Source organism: Numida meleagris, chromosome 6 (assembly GCF_002078875.1).
Source record: "Numida meleagris isolate 19003 breed g44 Domestic line chromosome 6, NumMel1.0, whole genome shotgun sequence".
Lineage (NCBI taxonomy): Eukaryota > Metazoa > Chordata > Aves > Galliformes > Numididae > Numida > Numida meleagris.
The window spans coordinates 52,235,918-52,263,667 of NC_034414.1; the positions used below are offsets into that span (position 1 = coordinate 52,235,918).

At 39.5% G+C, this 27,750-nt stretch overlaps 1 protein-coding gene across 4 annotated transcripts in view; it reads left to right on the top strand.

The window, feature by feature from the left end:
* ASPG (asparaginase) overlaps window positions 1-27,750 on the top strand; it is a 45,657-nt gene that overhangs the window by 3,809 nt on the left and 14,098 nt on the right. For all 4 annotated transcript variants that reach the window (XR_002440965.1, XM_021403977.1, XM_021403979.1 and 1 more), the window contains exons 2-11: window positions 1,195-1,324; window positions 5,016-5,127; window positions 8,544-8,669; window positions 10,432-10,515; window positions 11,556-11,682; window positions 18,459-18,571; window positions 20,096-20,281; window positions 23,095-23,208; window positions 26,079-26,198; window positions 27,269-27,364. Coding sequence is in view for 3 of the 4 variants with exons in the window: in XM_021403977.1 (XP_021259652.1) it covers window positions 1,195-1,324; window positions 5,016-5,127; window positions 8,544-8,669; window positions 10,432-10,515; window positions 11,556-11,682; window positions 18,459-18,571; window positions 20,096-20,281; window positions 23,095-23,208; window positions 26,079-26,198; window positions 27,269-27,364 (1,208 nt within the window). In the remaining variant the exon portion in view is untranslated. The remainder of the gene's footprint in view (window positions 1-1,194; window positions 1,325-5,015; window positions 5,128-8,543; window positions 8,670-10,431; window positions 10,516-11,555; window positions 11,683-18,458; window positions 18,572-20,095; window positions 20,282-23,094; window positions 23,209-26,078; window positions 26,199-27,268; window positions 27,365-27,750) is intronic.

Here is a 27,750-nt window from a genome sequence, read left to right on the forward strand (position 1 = left end):
ATTGCTGATCCAGAAACTCCTACTGTGCTGCTGTCACTTAAAGACAGATGTGATGTTCTACTTTGATAAATTCAGACCGTAAATGAACCTCCCTCTCAACTCATTTCAGCAGCTAAGTGGAAAGAGCACCTTCGTCCTACCACTATCAGAGCAGGTGCAAGCTGGATTCACTGCAGAACTCAGCTCTGTCAAACCAATTGTAACATTAAACTTTGTAGGTGCCTTTTTGTCTAGCAGAGAGCAGCATCTGGATTTCCTTTGAAATACCTGGTTGCCCCCAGAATGCCTGTGGGTCCAGCAACACCCTTTGTGGGCTTGGGCTGGTGTAGACCTCAGCCATCTTTAGGGCCACTACCACAGAGAGGAGGATGTCCAGGACAGGGAGAGGGTGAACAGAGCTTAGGATGTATCCACACTTTCATAGAATCATAAAGGTTGGAAAAGACCTCTAAGATCTTCTAGTCCTCATGTACTTCTGCTATCAGTTAAGTGTGTTCAGTCCTCAGCCTGCTGGTGGAAAGCGCCTGTTCCAGGGAGGGTGATGGGGAACTTAGAACTTAGGACCTGCTATTTCTCTGTGTTTATAAACACAGATCTTTTTCTGTATCTGTCAGTGCTCAGTACCTAGTGTGGGATTTGTTTTAGCTTTCCCTTCTATTTTTTTCCTCTCTGTGCAAACGCTCTTGCCATTGACGGTGAGACCTAACACACAGCTTTCCTGTACTGTCATGCTAGCACCTTGCTGTCTGTGCCAGTGCATCTGTAGGCTAAGGAGGTTAGGCAAAAATACCACAGCTTTGCAGTGCAAAACATCGATCAGTGTTTGGTAAATATCCTGCCGCTGGCTAGAGAGTAGCTGTGGCAAACGTCAAAGAGAATGGTAGCTTTCTGCTATCACTATTTGCACACAAGCAACAATTTAAATAGGTAAAACATAAATGCTTGATAGGGAGGAGATTTGTAACGTTATTTCTGCCAAATAAAGGATTTACTTATTTATTTAAAGCCAGGAAAAGAGTAACTGCATGGAGATTTATTGATTATATTGTTCTCACATTCTGAACTGGCAGTAGTCTGCTAATGATTCATGTAGAAGGACAGGCCGCAAGCCATGTAACCTGATTTCTTCTTCCCTTTTGGTGCTACTCGCTCCCTTCCATCCTTCATTTGTTTCATTTATTCTTAATTTTTCAGGACTTGCTCCTGAGGCCAATAAGTTAGTAAACAGCTTGAAGACAATGCCAATGCTCCATGATGATGCGTATGCCCAGGAAACAAAACTGTGCAACCACCATGGATTTCCAGATGACACGCTGGTGCTTCCGTAAGTACTTCTTCCCTGGGGGGAGAGGGAATAGTGTAAATTTTAAAATAATTGTATCTGCAAACACTTAATGTGAGGATTCCATTATGAGATTAGCAAAAATGCTTATATTGACTTAAAAGTGGGCATGGTAGGGATGGGTTGATGGTTGGACTAGATGATCTTAGCGGTCTCTTCCAACCTTAATGATTCTGTCATTCCACAGTTCTAAAAGGAAAAAGCCTAGCTTGCCTGGTACTATGCAAAACGTGAAGTATCATAAAACTGCTTGAGAAATAACTTTTAAATTTGTCATCAAGTAGACATTCTGGGCAGTCCTATATTTTTTTCTGGATTTTGATATTAATTTGCTACTGTGCAAGCGTACAAATATTCCAGAGTAACTAGGAAAACTACATATACAGCTGTGTGTGAATTATCTTTGGCATGCCTGATAAAGTAGCATCTAATTAATGCATCTATGAATAGGCCTCATGCTTTAATTCTGCAGGCCTTCTGTTTTTTTTTAAAAAAAAGCTGATTGTCTTTTCCAAATTTATGCAACATTATAATAATAACTGATGGGCTTATAATTAATCTGCATAGCTTCTTAACTCTTGGGCAATGATTAGTAAGCTTTTAGGTTTTATGTAGAGGGTAGTATGCTAATTGGAGATATTCTACAGCTGTGATGAATGACTACCCCTGTAAACATGTTAACTTGGTACAAAGGATGATTTTACAGTCGCTCAAGAATAAATGGGACAGTTGCTGTTTTGTTATAACAGTGCAACTGGATATTCCTTAAACTTTAGGGAGAAAATCAGAACATAAAAACAAATTGTAAGGTTTATTAATTGCTTTCTATTTTGTACTGAGGTCTCTGTGTTAAAAGTAACTGCTTTTAAGGCAGACAGCGGGAAGATGAGTGAAGGGAAAATAATGAACTCTGAGCAGAATAATACTGATGTGAATTTACAATTTATGTTAAATATGATGGTTATACCAAGAAAAATTGAGATGTGTTGCAGTACTATGTTATAACTGAATAACTTTTAAATACTTCAGGGGATTTAACATGTAACAAAACTGCAAAAATATGCACATTTGACTCCTAAATATACTTTCTCTGGTATCTGTTTTCCACGAAGAAGAGAAAACCTTGAAACAATCATTCAGATCAAGAACTGAAGTTTAAAAAACAGTTCTGCCTTCTTTTTTTCTGTCACTACTGCGTGCCATTTGTGGAGGTCAGTCGTGGCAATTTGCCATTTTCTCCTTTGTGCTAGCTGAGTGATATTTTAACTAGGCAGTTGAGAAATAATGCAGCTTTCTGAAGCAAGAAAATGGGAGTATTTTGTGAATTTTGTATAACTGTGTTATAACCGTGATGTAGTGAGCAAAGATACCATCTAATGATCTTTCTTGAAGAGAGGTGTCAAAAGCAGTAGACTAGACTGGTCTTGGTTTTGGTATGTTTGTCTTATTTTAGCAGCACTTCCTTGAGAAGCTTTTTTCACAAATTTTCCACTGACTTCCAAAGTTGCTTTATACGTGCTCTTAGCACGTATAAATGTGTTCGCCAATAAAGCAATTTTTCTTATGATAACTTAGTTACTGTAAGTCAGTTGTTCTTGAACAAAAACCCCACGTTGATTAAATACTTCCTCTGCTATAAGCACCTCTCACACAGGCTTCGAATGGGGATTGGTTGTGCAGATTTTGTTAGGCGATGAATTAATTACTGCATATTTTATATTGCTATATACAAGAATAGCAAGTGGGAAAAAATGCACTTACAAATGCTGAGGGAAGGTAATGAACTCTGTGCTCTAAGCATGTTCTTTCAGAAACTGTGTTTTACACATCCATACATGGTGAGTATCGTGACATTCTGTATAGCCTTTGACTGTTGTACACTCAGAGGAAATAAATGTAGAAGCATTGATCACAGTTACAGAAAACTTTGCATCATCCTCAGGCAGTGGAATAACATTGAGAATGCTCTGAAGATGAAGCTGTTGGCCATGCTCCTGGATGGCTTTCCTTGGAAGAGAAAGAAGAAAGGGCTGAGCTGGCCTGCTAGTAGTCGTGATTTGTTAGCTGCTTGTTTGCCACCGCATTGCTAAATACAAACATATTCTGACTATGAAGTATATATCTGTTTCTCGGGATTTTTTTTAATGTTTTTTTTCTCCTTGTCATTTCAGCCTTGTAATGGACGGTATGTCTGTAAGTTTAGTGAAATGAGTTGTGGTCTTTCTCACTCCTAGTTTGAGACTTTCCTTTAAAATGCTAACATAAGAATGGGTGAAAACAGTGGATATTCTATTCTTTTCCAAGCTTCAAGAAGGTAGCAGAAAATAGTTGTAGTAGAGTTCCTTTTTTACTCCAAACCTCAACTAGCAATGCTCAATTTATATGCCATTGGCTACACTGAGGGGTTAGAGAGTTAGGGTGGAGAAATGGGAAATTTTGTGGGGGTAAAACACATGCTCTGTAGTAGCCCGTGTGGCTGGCAGTTCAGAGGTCTTGGAAGAGTCAGGTTTCAGATGAAGAAAGGGAGATCCAAGGGTGGTCCTTGGAGGCAGGGAGAGCAGACAGCTATAACAATCCTGCTGGGATTACACAACCATTTTCTCCTTTGACATTGAAAATCCCTCTCTAAATTTGGCATTTTGCATTTCTATATGATACTTGAGTGTCTAGACAGTTCTTTATCTTCTGTAGTCTTCTGCTGGGCTTCATGTTATGTGATGTTTGAAAGCATTGCATTCCTCAGCCCCACATATACTTCATCCTATTGCTTGACTTTTTTTTTTTTTTTAATTCCATTGTTGCTTTGTCTCGTCTGGATTGTACTGCTTGAAGTCTTTTTCCAGTTGTCAAGGTTGCACTTGTTCAGTAGCCAATGACTGATTACCACAGTAGGGCCTCCGTTTTCAACTATGCCAATATGTTAAGATCTTTGATACTGTTCCACATCATACACAAGAGACAGCTAGTACCAATTCAAAAAAGAGACTTTTCATAGCAAGGTGTTAACAGGCCTAATAGACTAGGACTGAGGCTTTAGGAAGGTAGCCTAACACTAGAAAACTGTTTTCAAAGGGTCATTTGGCAACAGTTTACTTGAAGGTGTTGGCTAAACAAGGAAATCTTTTCTGAAATCTGAGGTCAGAGAAACCAAGGAAAGTAACCTTTCTAAAGACCATAAAAATAAAGGGTAGTCCTAAGACCTCTGAAGAGAAGATTCCCTTTGTGTCACGGAATTTGTAGTTATCAAAGCATTAAACAGTTGTTAAAACTCATCTGTGGACACTCTATGTATCTTGGGAGCTTTACAGATTCCTCTCAATAGCTTATGAAGCATTTTTTTAAACCTTAAGGCTAGATATGAACTTATGTTAGAGTTCCGTTCCAAACTTAAACAAAGTGACTCTGCGTTATTCTTACCTGCCTTTGTTTTTGCCAACTTCTCCCCGCCTCCCAAATTCTAAGTTTAGTACATTAAAGCATTTGTGCTTTAAACCACATTGAGTCATGAGCTCTAAACTTGGAACTTAACATTTCAAATTTAAGACCATTTTTTTGGCTATAGGCTTGAGGATGAGGGGGGAAGCTATTGCTTTAGTGAAAAAAATCAGAAGTGACGAGCTGCTGTTAGCTCTGAGTGATTTTTTTTTTTTTCCTGAATTATCTTTCTTTTTAGTGTCTCTAAGCAAAACAAAAGAATTTTCTACACAATCCTGGAGCTGTCACCACTACTTGATTCTTCGAACATGACACCAGAGGACTGGGCCAAAATTGCAAAGAAACTTGAGGTATTGCGGTGTGGGTAAAACTTCATTTCTTGCTGAAACAAAAATAGCAATGCGTTTAGTATACTTAGCAAGGTATAACAACGTGGGAGTACTATAATTATATTTGTTTATTTAAAGTTTTAATGCCATCCATGTTTCTGAGTTACTTGTAAAACAACAAGTACTGTACTTGCAAAGCTTGCATTTTGAAAAGGTTTTCGACTCATTAGTTACATAGCTCTTCCAATGATAAGCCATAATTCTGTAAAATAAAGTAAATAGGAAAATTGCAGCCAAGATCAAATAAGATATGTAACATGTAGATTAATATGTTATAAAATGTTGGCTTAGATACACTGTTGAAAAGTGTCAAGTAAAATCTTTAGGTGCAGGTAACTTAGCAGAAGGCTGTATAGTTATACAGCATTTGATTGTTCTGCGAGAGGAATTGTTGTCTACCAGTGTAAGAAATAATTTCATACGCCTTTCTTACTCAGACACACGTTGTCTTGACTAGCTTTGATTTTGCAGCCAGTAGAAAAAGCGTTACCAAGGTTAGCTTCTGCACACTGGGAAATGATCAAAGCCGTAGATATTTCTGTACATACAGATAAACTCATTACATCCTTCTCCAGACTAAGAGCATTTCTCTGCTTCTGTTCCCATTTCTTAACTATGTGCTTTTAAGAAAGCAGAAATATGAAACATTTTAAATACTTCACACCAGGAATTCATAGGTAGCTGTTAGCAATAAATAACCATGGGCCTACCAAGACTCTGCTCTTCTACTCCTCCTCACTCTGCAGTGGTGTAAGTCTTTGTTGTGTAAGTCTTCTTCTACAAGCCATACCAGTTTTCACTAAAGGTATAACAATGCTGGGAATGATACTGAAGATCATGTGAGGGTCTTTGACCTTTAGGTCCTCTAATCCTGAAACCACCAGAGTAAGGAAGGTGCTTCTCATGGAATGCATCTTGACAGGGCAGAGAAGAGACAGAGAGGGTATGGAACAGGGATGCAGCTGGGAAAAGCCCAGGGCTGAGAGCAGGATATCTTGAAGAAGGCAATGCCATGTTGAACAGAAGAGACCTGACCTTTCTTCCTTAATGGGACATTAGCTTTATTGCAGCTTCTCAAAAAATGCTTCTTTCTTGTATGCAGAATCTGACTTCTGCATCCAGTACATGCAGTCCAAGTGAAAAGCACTGAGAAGGAAAAAAATTCTTCAGCTGTCCGGCTTGTGGCTAGACACTGCCACAGTGTGTTCATCATGAGCACTTACTTGGCGCAGCTGTAACATGGTGGAGGAGGCTTTTCAGGATGGAACATTCTAAGATGTTTCTTTGAGATTTCTCCTTAACTGACAAGCTGATCTTTTGTATAGCGAAGCTTAAGACAAGCTGTGCTTTTTATCAATTTAATAAGATTCATAAGGCTGAAAGGGAAGCGCACAGATTGAACTGGAGAGGACAAGTGGCTATTTCTGTGATTTTAGCCCTTGAAATTCACTGATGTTGTTACAGCATTGATGAATACAGAAGCATACCTTATGCATCCCTTTTTCTGGCCTACAGAAAAGTCTTGCAACATTGGCTGTTCTGTGGGCTAAGCAGTGAGAAATAAACGGAACTCTACTGAAACTTTTGAAGGTATTGGCTAAAGAAGGAAATCTTTTCTGAAATCTGAAGTCAGAGAAACTAAGGAAAGTGAACTTTCTAAAGGCCTTTAAAATAAAGGCCAGTCCTAAGACTCTGAAGAGAAGATTCCTTTCATGTCATGGGATTTGTAGTTACCAAAGCAACGTGCAGGAATGAGTATTGGTGAAGAAAAGTAAAGGGCAAGTAGAAATGTGCAAGTGGATTTGGAGCTGGCCATATTATCAGGAGGTGCCAAGTGTGTGTGCCCAATGTAACATGAGAAATCTACTTCAAAAGAAATCTGATTTAATTCTTTGGAAAATAAAAAATTCCCCATTGGCACTTTTTCTATTTGCTCAGACTGCTATGCAATCCTTTCCATGTAAACCAAATTATATTAGAGACATCGGTTTCTCTGACTGAAGTGTTTACTATTTGCATCACTTAAATTAGAGGAACAAATTCCTTTTTCCTCTGAAAGCCAGCTCATGAATTTATTCCATCAGGACAAAGTATAATTTGTGGCTTTACATTAAAAACCTCCCGTGTGGAACTGTGTATGGATTATATCACAGAATCACAGAATTGTAGGGGCTGGAAGGGACCTCTGGGGATCATCCAGTCCAGCTCCCCGCTAAAGCAGTTCCCTACAGTAGGTTGAGCAGGAAAGCATCCAGGTGGATTTTGAGTATCTCTGGAGAAGGAGACTACCACCTCTCGGGGCAGCCTGTTCCAGTGCTCTGTCACCCTCAGAGAAGTTTTTCTTCATGTTCATATGGAACTTCCTGTGTTTCAGCTTCAGTTGCCCCTTGTCCTGTCACCAGGCAGCACCCAAGAGAGCCTGGCCACATGCACATGACTCCCACCCATTAGATATTTGTAAGCATTGGTAAGATCCCCGCTCAGTCTTTTCTCGTCCAGGCTGTACAGCCCCAGGGCTCTCAGCCTGTCCTAATAGGAGAGACGCTGCAGGCCCCAGTCGTCATTATGGCCCTCTGCTGGACTCTCTCTAGCACTTCCCTGTCTTTCTGGAACTGAGGAGCACAGAACTGCTCACATTACTCCTGATGTGGCCTCACCAGGACAGAGTGGAGGGGCAGGATCACTTCCCTCACCCTGCTGGCCACGCTCTTTTTAATGCACTCCGACTAAATAAAGTCATTATAAAATTCCCTTTTGCACCTGCACGTGCCTGATATTCTAAGGCAAGCACGCCCACCTTAACCACCAACAGCGGAAGCCTCTTCAGCTCCTGAGCTGCAGAAGTGGTGTAGTGCTTGAGACGTGATGACATTCAAACAGAAGAGGGCAGTCTTACACTGGCAATTTGCCTGGCCGCCAACCGGATTAAACGGGCTGGTTTTTTCTGTACGTACATCATGATAGCCTCGGTTTGCCTCTTCTGTTCCTGTAAATGATGTAATCCCCTCAGTGAAAGCAGCCACAAGAAATCAGACCATGCGACTGATTTGCATATGTTAACATTCCTGTTTCGAGCCATTGCTAAGCTTTTCTTAATTAGCAGTCTTCTGGTTTAAAAACGCTGCATTAATATGTATACGTAGAAAAATCTCTTTGACTGTTCTTTAATTAGAATTACTAGCTGTAGTGTTTATTGTCCTATTAACCCTTAATTATGTTTAAACTGAAAACGTGGATACTTGAGAAGGAATTATGCGTGTAGTACCCTTTAAAGTATTACACTGTTGCTTGCATCGGTGAAAGTCGTGCAGTCCATCCTCGCTTGCTGATGCCAGTGCATTGTTCTAACAGTGTGAAAAATGTCTCTCCGTCTCCAGGAGCACTATGAAAAGTATGATGGCTTTGTGATCCTCCATGGCACCGATACAATGGCGTACACAGCTTCAGCCTTATCCTTCATGTGCGAGAACCTGGGTAAAACTGTTGTTCTGACAGGATCGCAGGTAATGGACTTTAGTTGAAATAAAACCTCATTTTCTCTTTTTGTATGCAAAGCTATATTGAATCTTGACTGTCAGCATAGCTTTTAGCAGTGCAGGACAGCCCTCTCGCCAGGGTGAATGGTCACAGTGCTGATAGAAATCAGTGAGAATTGACGGGCTTACCAGCTGAGGATCTGCCCCATAATTTTATCATTAGTGACTTTACAACTCCGTACCACATCAGACCAGTAGTTCATTATGGTTGGAGCCAGATGCTTCAGAGAAAGATATAAGAGCCTGTCATTGGCCATTGTGCAATAATCTGTTTATATGAGAGGCATCTTTCCAGCCTCAGGTGGCTGTTGGTTGTTAGCTGTCTTTTTTTTTGTTTGTTTTAAAGCCCTGAAGCGTATTACTTTTTACTTCATCATTTCTTAGCCCATCTTATGTTACTCATTGTTGCATCATTTCTCATTTTTTACAATCTCTCAGCATTGTATGCATTTTTTATCATTTCTGTTCCACAGAGCATCTCACATGGTCTGTTTTTTCCTCTAAAGACAAGATTTATTAATTTTCATTCTCTTAGCTGGAGATCAGACCTTTGCATATTGTCTGAGGAGGAGGGGTTGTCTTACTAGAATAGCTTGCTTGAGTGTAAAATACAGCTCTAATCACAAAAGAGAGATGAAACACAGCACTGTAAAACCCTTCTCCGACATCTCATAACTTCCCTTTCTCATGTGGTCTATTTGAAGTCAAAATACAAAAGTCTAGGACAGAGTAGGTTACCACTTAGTGTCTTGACATGGAGCAGTCTAGTTGTGGTATGTTATATTCAAGGTTTTACTTTTTCTTGCTTTATTATTTGGGGAGCTGCCTGGCATGATCTAGCAATAGAGCATGTGACTTTTTTTTGCTGAAAGGAGCTCTGACTCTCTGTTAATAAAGACACAATCTGAAAAGGCAGGGAGATCATCCCCCTCTCATTCAGCAGACTAGATTTCATAGAATCAGAGAATGGCTTGGGTTGGAAGGGACCCGAAGGTTCATCAAGCTCCAACCCCCCTGCCGCAGGCAGGGCCGCCAACCTCCACATCTTATACTAGACCAGGCTGCCTCAGCTTGTCTCAGCTCTCTCAGCCTGTCTTCGTAGGGGAGGTGCTCCAGCCCTCTGATCATCCTTGTGGCCCTCCTCTGGACCCTCTCCAACAGCTCCCTCTCTTTCTTGTATTTGGGGCCCCAGACCTGGACGCAATACTGCAGATGGGGTCTCAAGAGGGCAGAGTAGATTTCTGTTTTTAATCTTGTCCATTTCCATCAGTAATAACCTGCTGGCTCAGTTCTTGTATACTGCTATGAGGAAAGATGGTGCAAGAGAGCTGCAAGAGAGCTGTTCTGAAGCCACAGAGGCAGTTCTGTATGAACTGAGACTTTTTTCTGTACAATCACTTCTCCCATGTTCAGTCATGTAAACTGAGTTTGCTTACTTTCTATTCTTGATATTTTTCCTTCCAAAAACAATTGCTTAATCATACTAGAATCATCTCCACATTATCTTTAAGCACTTAAATTATAGAAGCCGGATAAGCAGAGGGAAACCCCACCTTCTGCTGTAGTTTAAAATAGTTTGGATGAAGAAGGAAACTTGTCATAAATCATTGTTACATGAATTATTCATGTATCTCTATTGCGTAAGTTAGATTCTTTTTTTTTTTTTTTTCCTGCTGTGTAGGCTCTACAGCAGAAGGGATGGGGTTTAATTTCATTCTCTGTTTTTCAGGTGCCCATATATGAGTTGCAGAACGATGGCCGAGCCAACCTTCTGGGGGCACTGCTTTTTGCTGGGCAGTTCGTGATTCCCGAGGTCTGTTTGCCTGTGAAGACCATCTCGGAAGCTGCTCTTCTCCCTCTAGCTAGGACACATACTTACATACTCAAAATATCTGGTAGAATTTGCACTTGAAAGGGGGGAAAAAATGATTCTGATGAGGTAACAGCCCCCTTGCATGGCAAAGCACACGCTGTTTTTTCAGAATTAATGCCTCATTTTGCCTGTGTGCAATCCATAAGGATATCAAGTCTGAAATTTAGCTTGCAGTAGACTTGAAATCAGAGATTCCCTTACAAATGTGTGGGATCTGAACCATTTCTAAGTCAGTTTTAGAACTGAAAGTTACTTTGAAGTTCCTGAGTTGCACTAGAACTGATAGCAATATCTTCTAGCTCTAGTACCTGAAGACTGAAGTGTCAAGGATGATACCCATAATAAACATGGAAGCATCCCCATGGTCCCAGCACCCTGCTTTTAAAGATGATGATGCTATGCAAGCCAAAAATCTGAGAGAAATCTGATCAGGTTACACCTTATTTCACTTCTGCCATGCTTGCCAGTCCTTACAGGATCACAGCAAGGCCAAGATCTTCATAACTAACAGCAACTTCGAGGTATCTGTTTTTGTTCAAATTCCAGTTGACATACTTTAAGGGGCTTGAAAAGGAACCTAACATTATTTATATTTTTGAAAGTTATCCTTCACTTTACTAGGCCCTTTGCTAAGACTTTGGACTCTGAATTTAGAGTAAGTGTGCACAAATCCTCCACACCGTTCCTTTCCTCTGTCTCTGAAGTGTGCTCAGGTGAATTTTCTGTCTCCTAGACTCTACCTCATAAGAGGATTATGAAGCTAGTTAGCTCTTAACCTATTTTCTTCTTAAATTCTTAAACCAATGTGCAACAGATGTGCCAACTCTTTTTGAAAGGGTAGGAGTTGTAAACATCTACTAGCCTCTGAGTAGCTTTAAAGATTTAGAAAACACTTTATAAAGGACAGACTACAGTATTTATCTACTGAATCTTTTAATTACTGGCTTATTCATAGACCTGTTTCTTTACTTGTTTTGCAGGTGTGCCTGTATTTTTATAATAAACTGTACAGGGGAAATAGGGTGACTAAGGTGGATGCTGGGAGTTTCAATGCCTTTTCCTCACCTAACCTGCCTCCACTTGCAAATGCTGAGGTTGATATTACAAGTAAGCAACATCCTCTCTTAAGCCTTGTAATTTATGCCATATGTAATAGAGCTCTAGCTGAAAAGAAACTGTGCCTATGTAGCTGAAATGCTCTTTTTAAACTCAAATATGTTTGAAAGCACTGTATTTTGACTCCACTTTATATGCTCTGAAACTTCAAATATTAGTAGGACTGAGAATTTGTAACTCAACTGCATTTATCTCTTGAATATAGATGTGAGCTGGACGGACTTTGACTCAAGATCTAGACTAACCAAAGGGAATTTTTCCCTTGTGTCATGAAAATGCTTGCTCTGAAGATAAAAATGAGTGAGTGAGGATTGAAAGAACAAAGAGTTTACTCTCATTAGTGACTGTGCTGGGCTCTGAGATCAGGCAAAAGAGTCATTATTGAGTACATGCAGTTTCAACAGATCGTCTGTTTGATGCATGACATTTTGTAAGATGTTTTACTGGATATTTAGGACCTGTCTAAACTGCAAGCACACTGAAAATATGCTTTGTGTGAAGTCTTTTTTCCCTAACTTTTGAAGACTCCTTATAATTTGTATGTGTCTGCTCTAAAAGGAGGAGAAAAACTAGAGAAAGATTTTGGTACCTATTTGTAAAGTCATTGACGTTCTGGTATTGGACATCGGTCCTGTTTCTTTGGAGAGGAGAGAAAAGAGACACGTTTGGAATCTTGCCAAATGAAGGGCTGTCAAAAAACATACTAAAGGACATTTTTCAAAAAGAAGTTGTGCCAGCTGATTTTGGGTAGCCTAGATATATTTTAAATAAAGTCCTTGGTGGCAGTCTCCATTGTTCCCACAAATAAGAAATAGATGGGGGCTCACGAATTCTTTTGCTAGGAGCTCTAGATAGTTGCCATGCGGCATGGTGTTCTCTGTGGTTTCTGGTACTAGAGAGGGACATTCTGCAGTTTGGAAAAATAAATGTATCCCTTCAACCAAATGCATGGGAGTCACTTTACAAAGTTCCAGGATCAAAGGGCTATGTTTGTAACAGGCCCAGACAAACTAAGGATGCCTGTAAAATGCCGTAGTGATCTATAAGACATCTCTCTGGTAGAGAGTTTGCCACGGTGGTTTTACCGTGCTGTGTCGAACACTGAAATGCTGTCAGTTGATTGTTTTAGAAAACTGAGGAAATTCGTCTTTCTTGGGTTTTTATGAAGCGCATCAAATAGGTTATAAATAAATTCAGCTTACTGACTGATCGATAATGAAATCAGGCTGCAAATCGCATGCCATCTCTCTCTTGGATTTAAATGACCTGTTTTGTCATTCCTTGTCTAGGGGAGAAAAATGAAAGTTACTAAGTACTTTGCTTGGCCCAGATTTTGTCCCATTATCTTTCCGATATAATCCCCCATTGAGGTCAGTGAGGACTTCTGAGTTAAAAACTGGTGGTGTGATAGGCTCTATTTTTATTTGTTTCAGTTGATAACCCAGTTAGGGTAGCATCATTTATCCAAGATGACGGTGTCAGTATTGAAGGATTGTTTCATTCTGGAAAACATAGTGTATAGTATGGGCAATCTACTAGTGCTGCTTTATTTTGTCCAAAGTGATTGTTTGAAACATAGCTGTCTCCCTTGTGTTTGGTCATAGAATCCTAGTATGAAGATTTCACAGAGACAGGGAACCACTCAGAGCTTTTAAAAACAAACCAAACAAATCTAGCATCTTTTAATTCTTTTTTTTTTCCAGATCACTTTGTGTAATACCTCTTAATCTTCCTGTAGGCCAGGCTGACTCCTGCTGCTTCAGCATTATGTAGAGCAGTCTGACAGCGCCAGAAGGAATAGGCCATGTGCAGAAACTCTTCCTTAGTCTTCCTAGTTCATAATGAAGCTGGGCATGAAAATTCTGGAGAAGCAGAGAGGGAACAGGTGGCAGAATGGAGGGAATGAGGAGCATGATGGGATAAGAGCTTGTGATCGTGGGCTGGTACACGGGAACAAGGAGAGGAGATGCTTTTCAAGGTTAGATGTACCATATAAAGACAACAGTCTATTTCAGAGCCAGAGAGGAGAGGGAGAAGCTTAGTTCTCTTACCCTCCCTGCCCTAGCTGCTGCTCTCTTCTTCAGTTTTTTACCTCCATTTTTCCCCATCTTCCCCCTCAGGGGAAACTCCCAGTGGATTTCTGTTCCCCTCACCTGGTTGTGTTCTACTCCAGATCCTTAACTGTATTACCAACACTAAGAGTCCTGTTACTGAATTTTAGACTGACAAGTGTGGCAGCTTCCTCAAGACTTTCAATTTAGCATACAAAACTCTTGTAAGAAGTAAAAAATTTGAGCAAACTCCTCAGATGAAGAGGAAACCTAATGCTGGTGGGAAATGCTTTTGCAACAGGATCAGAAAACTGTATGAAATGAACAATAGAGGATCAAACCCCAATATTTCTAAAGTTGTAAAGCTTATGAAATGAAATACCTTGTCGTATTTCTCTCTCATGCTTTGAAAACAAAGAGAGACAGGGAGGTCTGTTTTGCTTGAAATGTATAAGGAGTCTCAATATGTTTCATAACCGATTACTATCCTCTGTTCTCTGTTGTCTTAATGAAGCAAATATGAAACCTGCTTTGTTACCATGACTGGACTTTCTTCATCATGCATGCATGTAACTTCTGGGAGTGGTGCATATGTACAGGACCGTATGATTAGAAACATAACTTGTGTAGGGGATGAAAAGAGCCTGTGCCTGTGTATGCAGGTGTGGTACAGCAGCAGCAGCTTGGAAGGCCCTGTTGTCTCGTCTACCCACCAGTCTCATTAGAGAGAAGCTGTTCGCCACTGGCCAAGTCTGTCTTGGTTGGCACTTCTGGTTATTTATAGTAAAAAGCCCAAGTCATTTATGCATTAAGGCAAACGCCAGCTCTGCTCACTGAAGTGCTTTTGGTGTTTTTTCCCCTAGCAAGTAGGCATGTTAATGCTTGCAATGATACCCTTCAATTTAAATATTCATTTCAAAAGGCGTGTGTCAATTGTTTTATAATAAACTGCCAAAAAAGGGGGTCTAAGCTTGCTTGCCTCCGTCAGGAATTTCCACTCATAGGTTGGCCTGTGCTCCCCACCCCTTGGCTGTCACCATGAATTCTAATGAACGCTGGGTAGCTTATATAATGGCATGGCTCACCGGTAGCCCTGCAGAGAGGGATGAGAAGAAAGTGTTGCTGTTTGTCTGGAGCTCTGCAATCAAGAAAAGCTGCATTTCTTGTTTGATTTCATAACTTGGAGTTCAGTCACCACTCGTAAGGGAAGTGTCCCTCTGAGTTACTGCTCCCCCATTATGAATTGAAACCCACGCTGTGGCATAGGCAGTGTTAAAATAAAGGTTTTGCTGCTTTCTACAGTGCTTGGAGCTGCTTCTTCTCTTTTATTTTTCAGATGGGTAGTTGGTGGTGGTGTTTTTCCATATTAGACCTATCTCATGTGTGGATAAGTGTAAAACTGAATAAGATAAGGACTCTAAAGTTGTACTTTTTTTTTTTCTTGAATGAAAAATGGTTTTGATTGTTTCCTGCTGCATCAGTGTTCAACCATGGGATGTGAAGGAAGCCCGAGATTTTTCTTAGCACTACTTTGACAAAAGCTGCCTCTTCAGGGACTGCAAGGTACCTTTTGTTCCCATTCCTGCACTAGTGAACTCAGGAGGGGAACAAAAGCTAGTCAGGCTTAAAACCCTTATGAATTCACATTGTGGCTTAGGTATATGCTTATCTTTCAAATTTGTTTTTTGACCAATAATTTGAAAAGGTGTAGTGTTTGGGAAGGAGAGAGAGATTGGGAACAGTAGAGTAATGTTTGTGTTTGTTTTGTTTGGAAAAACAAACAGAAGGCCTTAATACTTTGAATAAAGCATCCTTGAATAATGCAATATTTTCTATCCCAAGCCCTTCTCAATATAGTATAGAAATAGCCATTACCTTTCTGTTTTATACTTTAAAAATGTTCTCTCTGCTGTGCAAGACCAGTAGCTAACTTAGGTTAGTTCCCCAGCATTGCATCCGTATTTATATAACGCAGCAGGCTATGTAAGTTAAACTCTTTACAAGCACAGCCCATCCAAGTCAGGACAGGTTACTTTTTTCTGTTGTGCCAAACCTCTGTATCTCTAATTAGTCACTCTTATCCATAGGATAAAAACTGTTATGAACACCAGCACTTAGAGCTTTTTGTACTTTGCCTGTGTGTAAAAGTTTTTTACTTAAGAACTGTTAGTGATTCCTAAGATTACTATTACTTTTCTTATTTAACAAAAAGAAAAGTTTCCTGTGCACTACAGCCACCGGCTGTAGGACAGCTGGTTTATTCAGTACAATGAAGATGCTTAACTTAGCGATGTTACCTAAATATTCTTCCTTTTGGGGGATATGATCTTTGATGTGGAGGATGCAAAAGATGTGTTCTAAATGTGTCTTTTCTCCTCCCCTGTATAGCCTCACTTAGAACAATCCTGCATAAATCTGAGGTGAAGTTGAGCTTTTATGAAATCTGGGTGGTTTTGTGGCTCTTGCATCACCATTGCCTTTTGTTCTGCTTTTTAAGCTCATTTGTCTAATGGAAGTCTGACATCTGTAGAGTCTGCAGTGTTGAGCACATTACGTGAACTGAGATTCATGACCAAGAGGATGTTAACTCAGAGACAATCTCTAGTTCTTATTTTTAATGTCGTTTAGAATTGCATCACTCTACTGCATCTGACTGCATTATATTTATCTTGAAGGCTACGTGTTGTTCAGTAGAACGTACTCCCATGAGTACAGTTGTAGGCCTGGTATGGTCTGGCTTTTGAACCTATCCTCTGATCTCTCTCCTTGGCCTTCTACTTTGGGCAGTATGTTAGTCATCCTTGCCACGGAAGGTTTCCTCCATTCATTCTTCAAGTTTGTTGAAGACATTAGGGATGCTAGCTTTTGCTAAATGTAGTAGCATGCATTTGTGAAGTTTTGGCAGGGACTCCTAGCTTATGGAGGATAACAAAAGCAGTAGAGTTTTACTGCTGTCCCTTCTTACAGAGGAGGCTGCTTTTAAATAATTGATCTGTTTGTTAGAAAGTCGAAATGAGTATTGCTAAAGACTGTTTCTTCCTAAAGCACGGTGCTCAGGAGTGAATGTGATTGGCCTGTTCTGTGAACCTCGAGCAGAAGAAATGCATGGTGTTATGCACTTGACCATTTATCTCCTGCAGGTTTCTTCACTTATCCTGGGAAGTTACGTGGCCAACTACTAGTTCCAGCCAGGTGATTCCAGAACCTTACTGTCCTGCTTCTCAAAAGTAAACTGTAGAAACTGTCTATATTTCTATTCTCCCATTCCCAGAGCATTAGCGACCCATGTGCTGAAGTATGGTAGGCAGGGTAAACATAATGCCAAGCCAGCTGTTGTGTATGGTGTTTTTTAGGAAGAGCATACAGAGTCTGTAGCTGTTAATGGGCGCCTCGAGAAAGGAAAGCTCATGAAGTCTTATAGGTGACTGCTGTTTTTCTGTCCTGACTTAAAGGACTGTGTTCTTTTCAGTATCTCTGGTAATGGGGCAATAGAGTAGGCTTCAGTGCAGGCTTCTAAATGTACTCCGAATTTTCTTGCAAAGGGCTGTCTGCTTATTGCAAGAGATATTAACAGTAATTAGTCTGAGTAACTCTTATCGTGGCTGAGAATGCATTATTAGTATGCACTCAGGCCTTTTATCTGTCTTGCTGCTCAGGGATTTCGCCAAAATCTAAAAAGCTTAGATCACAGTGAGGAAACAGGTATACAGTGTAGTCTACTTCCATTGAAACATGATGCACTGAGCTGCTGGCTGTTTGTTAAACTTCCTTAGCAGACTTGTAGCAGCCGTCTGCACTACTGAAGTAGTAAAATTTTGAAATCAATAATGCATGACTTGGCTTCTAATAATACAGCACAAACAAACTATTAGTTAAACAGCTGGCTTCTGGCTCTAAATGTGTAATCGGAGTTAATTGAATCCTTGCTATTTTATTTAATCATTAGTAACAACATAATAAACTCAGGAGGTGATTAGCAGCAAGAGTAACTGTATTTGTCATATCTCTTGTCTGAGAAAATGAAGCTCTATTTTCTAAGTGTTAATCCAGGCTGATATCGGTTCAGCTATATAACAGTAAGGTTCTGATCAATGTGTGATAAGTCAGTATATTGCCTACGCCAGACGTACATATCAGTCTGTTAGTTGAGTCTTCCTGACCACTCTGAACTGGGAGAGCTGATGCCAACCGGACATGATCTACATTGCGAACTGATCAGGTCTTGTACTCAAATGGTTTTCACAGCCAGCAGACTTTTCTTCTGAAGGCATTGTAGTACGTGTAGTAGGAGCAGTCAATGAACTAAAATGTCCATTTTGGAAGTCTTAGCTGTAAAATGCTGTTCAATTTAAACAAGCGTACTTAAATATCTCCTTGAAGGGCACTAACTTAGAAATATTGACAAGTAATACTGATTTATCTCAGAATCTACACTATTTTGGAGTTATAGCTAAAATATAATACAGTTGAGTTTGACCTGGAAATGGCCTTAAAGACATATCTTGTGGCATGTAATAGATAAAGTGCGTTGGATCAGCTGCTAAGGCTACTGTTTTAAATGACTCTTCATTTCCTCTTTTAAAAAATACATTGTATTTCATGAGTCCCCTATATAAGAAATAGTTTTGAAGATACCGCTGTAAGTATAAGGTACTACAAATGTACTTAATATTATGTCTTTGATATTATATTTAAAAGGCCATTTCTCTTTTGCAGTAAACTGGGAAACAGTATGGAGAGCCAATACCAAAAAGAAATTTCGAGTTCATACCAATATGAACAGGAATGTTGGGCTTCTGCGAATATTCCCAGGAATAACTGCTGCTGCTGTAAGTGTCACCACCGAGGCTTGGAAGTGGATGAAATGATGCTCAAATACTTGAGTAGTAAGCTGAAGTGGGGAAGCTACACTGTTGTAGTAGCGGTTGAGTTTTAGAAGGAAGGGAAAGTATCTGTCCTGTGATAAACATTTTCTGTAACATCAGAGCATTCAAAGACTATTTTCATGGGGCCATAATCTATTAATAAAAGCTTTTAAAGTATCTTTTATCTAAACTGTGTGGGCTCTGAAACTTAAAATTAACTTCTTGTAAGGGCTCATAAATAGATGAAGTCTGCTTTTTCTAGAGAGGTATAGGCTACGATGATGGTGGAAATGCTTTCTTGCTGCACATTGAGGCATACTAATAGATACCTTGCCAAAGAATACATGACTATGGAGGTGAATGTGTTTTCTTCAACAGCTCATGCTTATTTTTCAAGGTTCATTTCATCTCATACGGGTGGTTAGCATGATCCTCAGCATTCATACAGAGCTGAAGATGAGGAGTAGGATTTTCCTGCTCTGGGCCTTTAAAAATAGTTTTACAGAACTGTGGGTTTAGTTTAATTTGTCTTTAAATTTTTGTATAGTACCACTTCCATTGAATTGATGAGTCTTTCATGGCTGTTGCCAATTTAAATTGAATCCAGTAGTTTAAGAAGCACTCCTCAATTATATTACCATTCTTTTTAGGTGAATATGAACAGATGGCAAGGCAGAGGGGTGGTATATTTGTAATAAAACTCCAACTGCATAGCTAGTCTCACAGGGGCTTACAGCGTATTGCTTTTAGCATATGTGATCAGCAAGGAAATGTTTAGATTGTTTAAAATATGTTTTTCTAGGAAGAAAAATTTGCAAGGCATTTTCTTACAGCGAGGCACAATAGCTATCTCATTAACAGCTGTCCCAGAACGAATTTGAACCTCCTTTTTTTTTTTTTTTAATATATATTTTAGCTGCTTTGCAGGAAATCAATTGCTTTTTCAGTCCAAAAAAAAAAAAAAAAACCCACCTCTGTGCTTCAGTAAAGTGTTCTTTCCTGAAAGGTGAGACATTCTGTCTCTTAGTTAGGCAGATACTTGTTTGCAAAACTCTTTGCTAAAATAAAAAGTCTGGGTGGGGGTGGGAGTTCTAGATTGAATTCATAATTCTGTATTTATTTTCTAAGTGTAAATCTAGCCTTTTGTTCCTCCATGGTGCAACAGTATGGCCCGTTAATGGCCCTTAAACAATAGCATCCTTTCTCACACTGAGGTCATGACTGTGAAAAATAGTTTATTTTAAAATCTATCCCTCTAGGAATTTTAAAGGAAACTAAAGATTTGAAACGTTCATTTTTTTTTTTAAACGTTGTTCTTCAGTCCTTGTTATTGCAGATGAGTACAGAAGGGCATGAGAAGACTGTAAGGCATGAGAGCTTATAAGGCTGTAACAGGAATAGCCTATTTTTTAAAACTGCCATATATGAAAATCTTAGCGTGATGTAAACACATCCTTCATCTCTCTTTCCTGTCTTGTTTTTAAACAGGTGAAAGCATTTCTCCAGCCTCCAATTGAGGGCATTGTACTTGAAACTTATGGAAGTGGCAATGCCCCAAATAGCAGAGAAGACTTGCTAGAAGAACTTAAGAGAGCAACTGAACGAAAAGTCGTGATTCTAAACTGCACCCAGTGCTTGCGAGGGTCTGTTAAAACAGTCTATGCAACAGGGCAGGTGAGGCTTGTGCAATGATTTCAGATTCTACTTCTGTGTAAAAGAGACATTTCGCTGATAGAATGTGATTGTATACTTCTAGTAGTGCCGATATAGGAAGCTAGATTTATTAAACTGTGAAGATATTGCTCATAATATAACCAAATTAGAAAAATGTGAAGCTATAAGCTTGAAAATATATATCTGCAAACACAGTCCTCTTACTCCTAGCCTGAATGTTGTTCATCTTCACCTCAAATCCCAAATCACTGACTGCTTGCTCCTGTCATGTGTGGCGCTCCAGGATACCTTACATTAGATTATTGGTGTCTCTCCCCAAGGCATTCCCTGAGCTAGAATCTAGGTTGTGGATCCGATGATCAAATAGAATAGTACTTGATAGGCTCTCAGTTACTTAGTTACAATGTAAGAACAGCAGGAAAGCATGCAAATCCAAGCAATATTCTAAACATCAGTGTTTATTTCACTGGAAGTGCAACTGAATTCAGTGAGAAGGGGAACGATATGTAAAGAAGCAAATGTCTTGCAGAATGGAAATCAGTTGTATTTATGTTGTAGATGCTCCTAATGCTCAGGACATTTTGTAGTGAGTTTCTTAGTTGTGTATTAAGACATGACATCACCGAGACTAATAAGAGCTCAAAGCTGTATGAGTATGTGTTACATGTGGTGGTGTGAAGGAAGCTGGTTTAACTGGCCTTTATAAAAAGGCCAGCCATTAAGTATCCAAGAAACAGTACAGTAGGGTGATGCATCCCCCCATTTTATGCACCTGTTCTAGTTAGGAGTAGTCACCTGTCTGGCAGAGCGTATTCATCAGCTACTCTACTCGGTGGTTGGTCTTGACATTGACTGTAAGGCAAACCTAGGTCCTCTGAACTGATGCTGAAACCTGCCTATTTTAACATTGGTTTTGGCACAGCTTTAGGTTATATTTGCTTCAGGAATACATAGTCTGTTTCAAGCAGAAAGAAAAGCAATTGCCAGGGTTTTTTGTTTTCACCTTTTTGATATTCTAACTTGATATATTCTGATACAAGCAGTCTTTTGGGTGCTGATAGAATTTTAGCTAAGGGGAATGTTTTGACAAGTATCAGTTTTAGGAGAAATCTCATGCACTGTAGCAAATAGAAGAGTCGTTAAGGTTGGAAAAGACCACAAAGATCATCTAGTCCAACCTTAGCCCACCCCCACCATGCCCAATAACCGCATCCCAGGCTTTTTACATTCTAATCCAGACTGCTGATTTCTTTAATTAAAAGGTTCTACTCAAGTCACTAGCATTTGTCTTACCAAACACAGAAGACCATGTAGAAATGTGTGTACTTCCGGTATCCGTCTTTTACATGGAACATGTATTACGTTGCTTCAGCATCCATTGATAGAGACTGTCCTGTTTTCCTGGCATCTTTTGAAATGCTGTTGAGCAAGCCAAATCCTACAAAATTACTTAATGCTTGTTTTTTCATTGCTTTTTCTTTTTTATAAGAAACTGGTCACTGGAGGAAGTATCGTGGATGAATACTGGAAACTTGCTATAATGTTAATTTTTTTATTATTTAAATACAGCCTTTCACAGGTCTTTGCATGTGGCTAGGCTGTTTTTTACTCATCTGGTGTGTCAGCTGAGTCCCTGGTTTCCACTGAAGTGTTGGTTTTATTTAATAAACTGAACGTCTGGCCTCTGAACCATCTGCACAGCAGAAACTTTTAATTGTGGAGACTTTAGGCATAGGGAGGAAGCTGGGAAATCCCTTCCTCATCCTCTTTCCTAAGCCTACTGAAAAAGCCCTGTTATTTGGTTAGCTCTCCAGTACTGAGGGTATTTCTCACCTTCTTTATATACATTTTTCCATATGACTTTTATGTCGGTCTGAGGCTCTCAGAGGTGTTAGCGTGCTGATTAAGTCTCTGAAATATTAGTTAAATCACAACAAGTTCCAAAGATGAAGTTTATATACAAGGCACTTAAAAGTAAGTCAGTGTAAAGAACCTACTGCAAGATGCTTAGCCATGAGGCATCATGTAATAGCAAAGCTAATGGCCTGTAGTTTAAGGAAAGCTGAATGCTTGCCAGTGTACAATTTACTGGTGAGATCTGAAATCTTTTTATCTGCTATATACTTAGGAGGCTTGCTAACCATGGCAAAGATGCTTCAGCTTTTTACTCTGATTCAGATGCTTGTGTGCTTTTCTTAACTACCAGAAAGATAAGTTTAAAATGTTGGGTCATCTTTTTCAGTCATTCTCATCACAACTGTGTAAATTATGCATTTTAGATGCATGTTCTAAATCACACAATGCTTGTGCAGCCTGAAAGGATATGAAAGCGCTCCTGCTGTGAGCACACTGTAGTGCTGGAACTCATCCAAAGATATGCCCCATAAAAGAACGGTAAATATGTCTGAGTAAGAACAGCCTACTTGGCAGTGTTCAGAATGCCACTGGGTTAAAATGGAGTAACTGCAGCTTTTCAGTAAAAGTAATCTGACAACTCTGCGGATAGCTGATGCTGACCAGTGACCTTTCCATCTGAGCACAGTAAGAGACCATGGCAAGGGTTTAGTTGAATCCTCCAGTGTTGCTGTGTGAAAAGGAATGTAAAGTATAAGCCAGCTTTATTCAGCTGGCTCTAGTATTTGCACACTATTTGATAGCTAAGATTACAGAAATTACAGTGGCAGTAGGAGTAAGAGTGTGGAGGCATGGCTGCATGCTGTATTCTGTGTTGCTGCACATTCACGTACGTTTTCTGTACATACAGATATTTCTGAGTGCTATGCTAATTGGAGCCATTATTTCTTTTCCTTCAGACTCTTGCTGATGTTGGAGTAATTCCTGGATGTGATATGACACCAGAGGCAGCCTTAACTAAACTGTCATACACGCTCAGCAAGAGTGAGCTTAGCTGGGAGGAGAAGAGACAGGTAAATATTTCAGTGTGACCTTGAAAGACTTTAACTTTCTCATCTCCTGTGCTGACTTCTGCTCAGCTGAATGCTTTGAGATTCTCCCTTCCATTTAAAAGCAATTGGTTCCAGAGCCATAATGTGAACGTCACGTTGGTTTTTTTCTTATACAAAATACTCTGAGGCAAAGAAACATATGTAGATTGGGGAAGAAGAGAATTCTCTGCATAAATCAGTTGAAGACTATGACCATGCCATAAAAATGCAGTAGTCTGCGTTAGACATTTCCATATAAAAGAATATGTGTGGAAATTAATGAGGGAGGCAGAACCCTAACTCTCCTGATGTCAGCAAAGATGATATCATTGATATTAGTGGTAAAGCTAATTTTGAAAGTAAATGGTATGTACAGCCGCTTCCTTTACAGTACTACTTCTGTGAGCATTAGGGATGTGTTTTCTAAATACATCAAAAGTAGAGGATTTAAAAATCTTATCCCCCCTTAAGGTTGTTCTTTCTGTTCACTGGCATTTAATTATGGCATTTCCCCTAAATGATATAGTTGCTGTATACAAGGAACACACAGCTTTGAATTAGGTGGGAGAGCAGCAGACTACAGGAATGCATGTTTCTGTGCCTGAATGCAGTGAAACCAAAATCTTGACACTTTGGGAGATGAGATCATGATGAGTTACTCTCTAGTCTTAAGCACTGAGTACACGGGTGTATCTTACAATGTTGGTGTTTTTTTTAATTTAAAATTGAAAAGAATTTGACCTTGATTTCATGCTCAATAGCTTCCAACCAGTAGAAGCTCTGAGACAGACATGTTAGGGTACCTGTGATCATAAGTGGGTGGCTAGAAGTACCATGTACAGTACTTGGAAACACTTTCAGTTTCTGAGATTTGCGTTGTTTGCTGAAGTCCTTACTCTGAAAAATGAGAAGAGGAGAGGCTGTGGTTTTTTTTCAGTGTAGATGGCAAGAACGTACTCTGCAAGAATATGCTAAACAGGCAGCATGACGTTATAAGTTGTGGTATTGCACGTGTTTGTGTAGGTACACTTCAGAAGGCTCTTTACTGATGCCCCTTTGGTAGACTCACTGATCCTACACATATACTAGCCTCTTTCTTAATGTAGACTTTAATCTTCTTGCACAAAGGATAATTTGACCTGGAACTAGAGAAACTTTCTGGCTGACATCCTACGTAGGTGTATGGGTTAAAACTTAATTTGAGATCCAGTTTGCCAAGGCGAGATAGCTGAATTATTTGGGTGAGGATTTGGTGATACTACGTTTTAAGTACCACTGGCACATGGTATTCCTGCATCATCACGTGCTGCCTTTTGTAATGTGTTACATGGTGTTATGCGGTAGTGCTGGCAGCTCCCTTATACGACTGGAAAAACAAATAACTTTTGCAGTTTCTTTGAGTTAAGCAGGATTGGTTTCCTCATTTGTCCTACTGTACAGACTCACAAACAGTTGTGTTGGCACAGCTAAGGAAGCAACATGCTACATTGCCTGGGCGGGAATGAGTGGTAGAGACCAGGAGAAGAAGAAAGCCTGGAAATATGTTGTCTGTGGCAATATCTTCAGCTAAGCATATCACCAAACAATGGTCTCCCAAGAGACGGAAGCTCTCCTGAAGCTGGCATGGTGATTTTAGGATTCTCTTTCAACACGAAGAAGCAAGGAATGTGCCCCCAGACACGCGCAAATGGCTGCAGAGCTGGTAGGACTGAGTAAGGCACGCAGGATTTTTGCATTTGGCGCCTTTAGCATAGGTGCCAATTGCTAGGGTTACCTGTGCGAAGTAATGATCTCAACCTGTCAAACTCTAGAAGTGTGCCAAAGCAATTGGTATCCTCTGAGCGAGTTACATGTATGTGGGATTCTTCCAGCAGACAGCTATAGTGTTGTCAGCGCTTGGGAGCTTTTTTTGTAAGAAAGGGCATGCCTAGACATAAGTGAACCTGGGGCATTCCTCCTCCCAGCATCACATCTGTTTCTTGCAAACTTTCACAATCCTGCTTTTTAAAATTCTAATTGAAGCAACTAGGTTCTTTGTAGCTGCATCAGCAACCCATAGTGAAAGAGTGCCAGTACGTAAAATTGTGAATGGCTTTTCTCCTTGTTCTCCAGATTTCACAGAGCCTGTCTTTCACAGCATCTTCGTTTCTTTGTTGTTGTATTCAAGCAGTTTCTACACACGAATTGGCTGTCCATTTTTGTTGTCTCTTGTTTTTTACTGCTTGTATGAGATGCACTCAAACTGCATACTATTCACACCTGCTTTATGATAAAATAAGGACTACTACTGTAGAACCTCTGTGTTCAAAACTGGTTCTGTGGTCAAAAATTTTAACAAAATTTGGGCTACTGGAGCTGTTTGAAAATCAGTTGAAGTAGATGACTTCCACGGGCAGCACTGGGCTTGCTTTCAGGCCTAAGCACACAGTCTGAGTAGGAGTACCAAGTGTTGGGAATCCTGGCAGAAGGCAGCATTTCAAAATATTCTGGTCTTCCGCCTTACTCTGCTAATTAGTCAATATCTTTGTGTTTTTAAGTAGGCTGCAGTGTGCTCCATTAGGGAACTTTTGTCTGCATACTCTAAAAATTGAGGTGTTTTGTTATGTGCTTAGTTTGGTTTCTTTGCTTTGGAAGAAAGTTTTATTTGCCTGTCTCTTTTTTTTTCCCCCCTTTGTCTTCTTAAACTTGCAGTCTTCATGGGACGGTAACAATTTATTTAATCTTTTGTCTGCATTCAATTACTTTCCATAATTCCTCCAAACAATTTTCTTACTTGATCCCAAGGTTTCTTTTATTAGACTACTACCATATTTTTCCTTTGCTAACAAAGGGTTTGATTGCTTGCTTTTCAGATGCTGAGTGAGAATCTAAGAGGAGAAATGACTGTTGTACCCACGGGAGCCAAGATCTCTCTGAGAGATAGCAAGTTTATTCAAGTGATTGCCAGATCTCTAAGTATCAGCTGCAAGGAGGTATATCTTTAAATATTTAAACCCAAACTCATGTAGATCTGTAAACTCAGTTAAATGAACCTAGCTTACAGATGAACAGCAAAGCGGAAAGGAAAATGGAATACTGGAACTTTAAAATTATTTTTTCAGTACCAAGTGCCCCAGCTAGCCAGCTGGGGCAGGGAGAAAGGACACAGTGACAAGCAAGGCATTAAAATGTTTTTAATTAAAAACACATTAACTTTGTTGTTTTTTTTTTCTTCTTCTTCTTTGTAGCTCCATCTTGAGTTTATTTTCTTAGCTGGCTGGCTACAATAACAAGCCTCAGACAGTTGCTGTAATTCAGGGTATCAATGATATGAAAAAGTGCTGTGTGTTTTTGTGGTCAAATGTATTGACAGTTTGGAGCAAGCCAAATAATAAGGGGTAAAACAGCTTAATTGTACATGCAGTCATAGAAGGATGATACTGAGGAAGCATTACACAAGTGTAATTTGTGGTTTTTAATTTTAGTCTTTCTCAATTGGAAAATCAGAAACTATAGTGTTGGTTCTTAGATACGAGCGTTTGCTTTTCTCTTGACATGGTTTGAGGGAAGATGAGATTTTTAATAGCTATATGAATACTGAATTTATGGTAGTTCTTTAGTATGAGAAACGGGAGGTTTGGAAGTACAGGTTACACAAATATCTGAGGACTCACATGATTAAAGTTGATTCATTCTTGACGAGAACGAATGATAATGATCTCTTCTAACTCCTACCAGCCCTATTTCTCTTACTGTACTGATGTATAACTGTGGCAGGGCAGAGATGGTAATTAGTATGTGCACTTTAAATGGTATATATAGATATCAGGTAATTGTAGTGTTGCTAGGGAGGAATATGAATCGTCATGGATGGGAGAGCTACAAAATGTAAAGTCAACATGAGACTTTCCTTCCAAGAACAAAATGCTACCATTTTAAAATATCAAGATGACTAATTTGAAAACTTTACATGAAAGCATAAGGGCAGAGTTTTTATGACTTAGATTTGAATCACATTACAGGTGAGGCTGATATTAAATGTTTATTTTTATTTGTTTCTCAGGAGTTAGAAGCTGTAAGAGATGCATTAATTCCACCTTTGGCTTGTGCTGCAGCTAAACTGGGTGACATAGACGCACTGAGAGCCATAGCAGAAATGGTAATGTGAAATTCCAAGTTAGTGAATGAGTATTCAAGTAGAGCTGTACGTGGTAGGAGGAAGCTAATGCTCACTGGGAAGCAACGATATAAGTCTTAGAATCAAGGTCTTTGACTAATAGAATTAGTTTCTAGGCACTTCAGTCTTTGCCTTCAAAACTGGTATGTTCTTTCCTCTATCTGGTTCTCAGCTGCTTTCATTTTCTTTTGAACTGCAAAAATACAAGTAGATTAATATGCAAGTTCTTATCTGCTAACTTTGGAACACTTTAAAATGATTTGTGCTACTTTCTTTCATTTAACTTTCTTTATGCATATTCATAGTATCCAGCTTTTGGATGTAAATCTGTCATGATTTAAAAAAAAAAGAAAGAACTTAGAGATTAT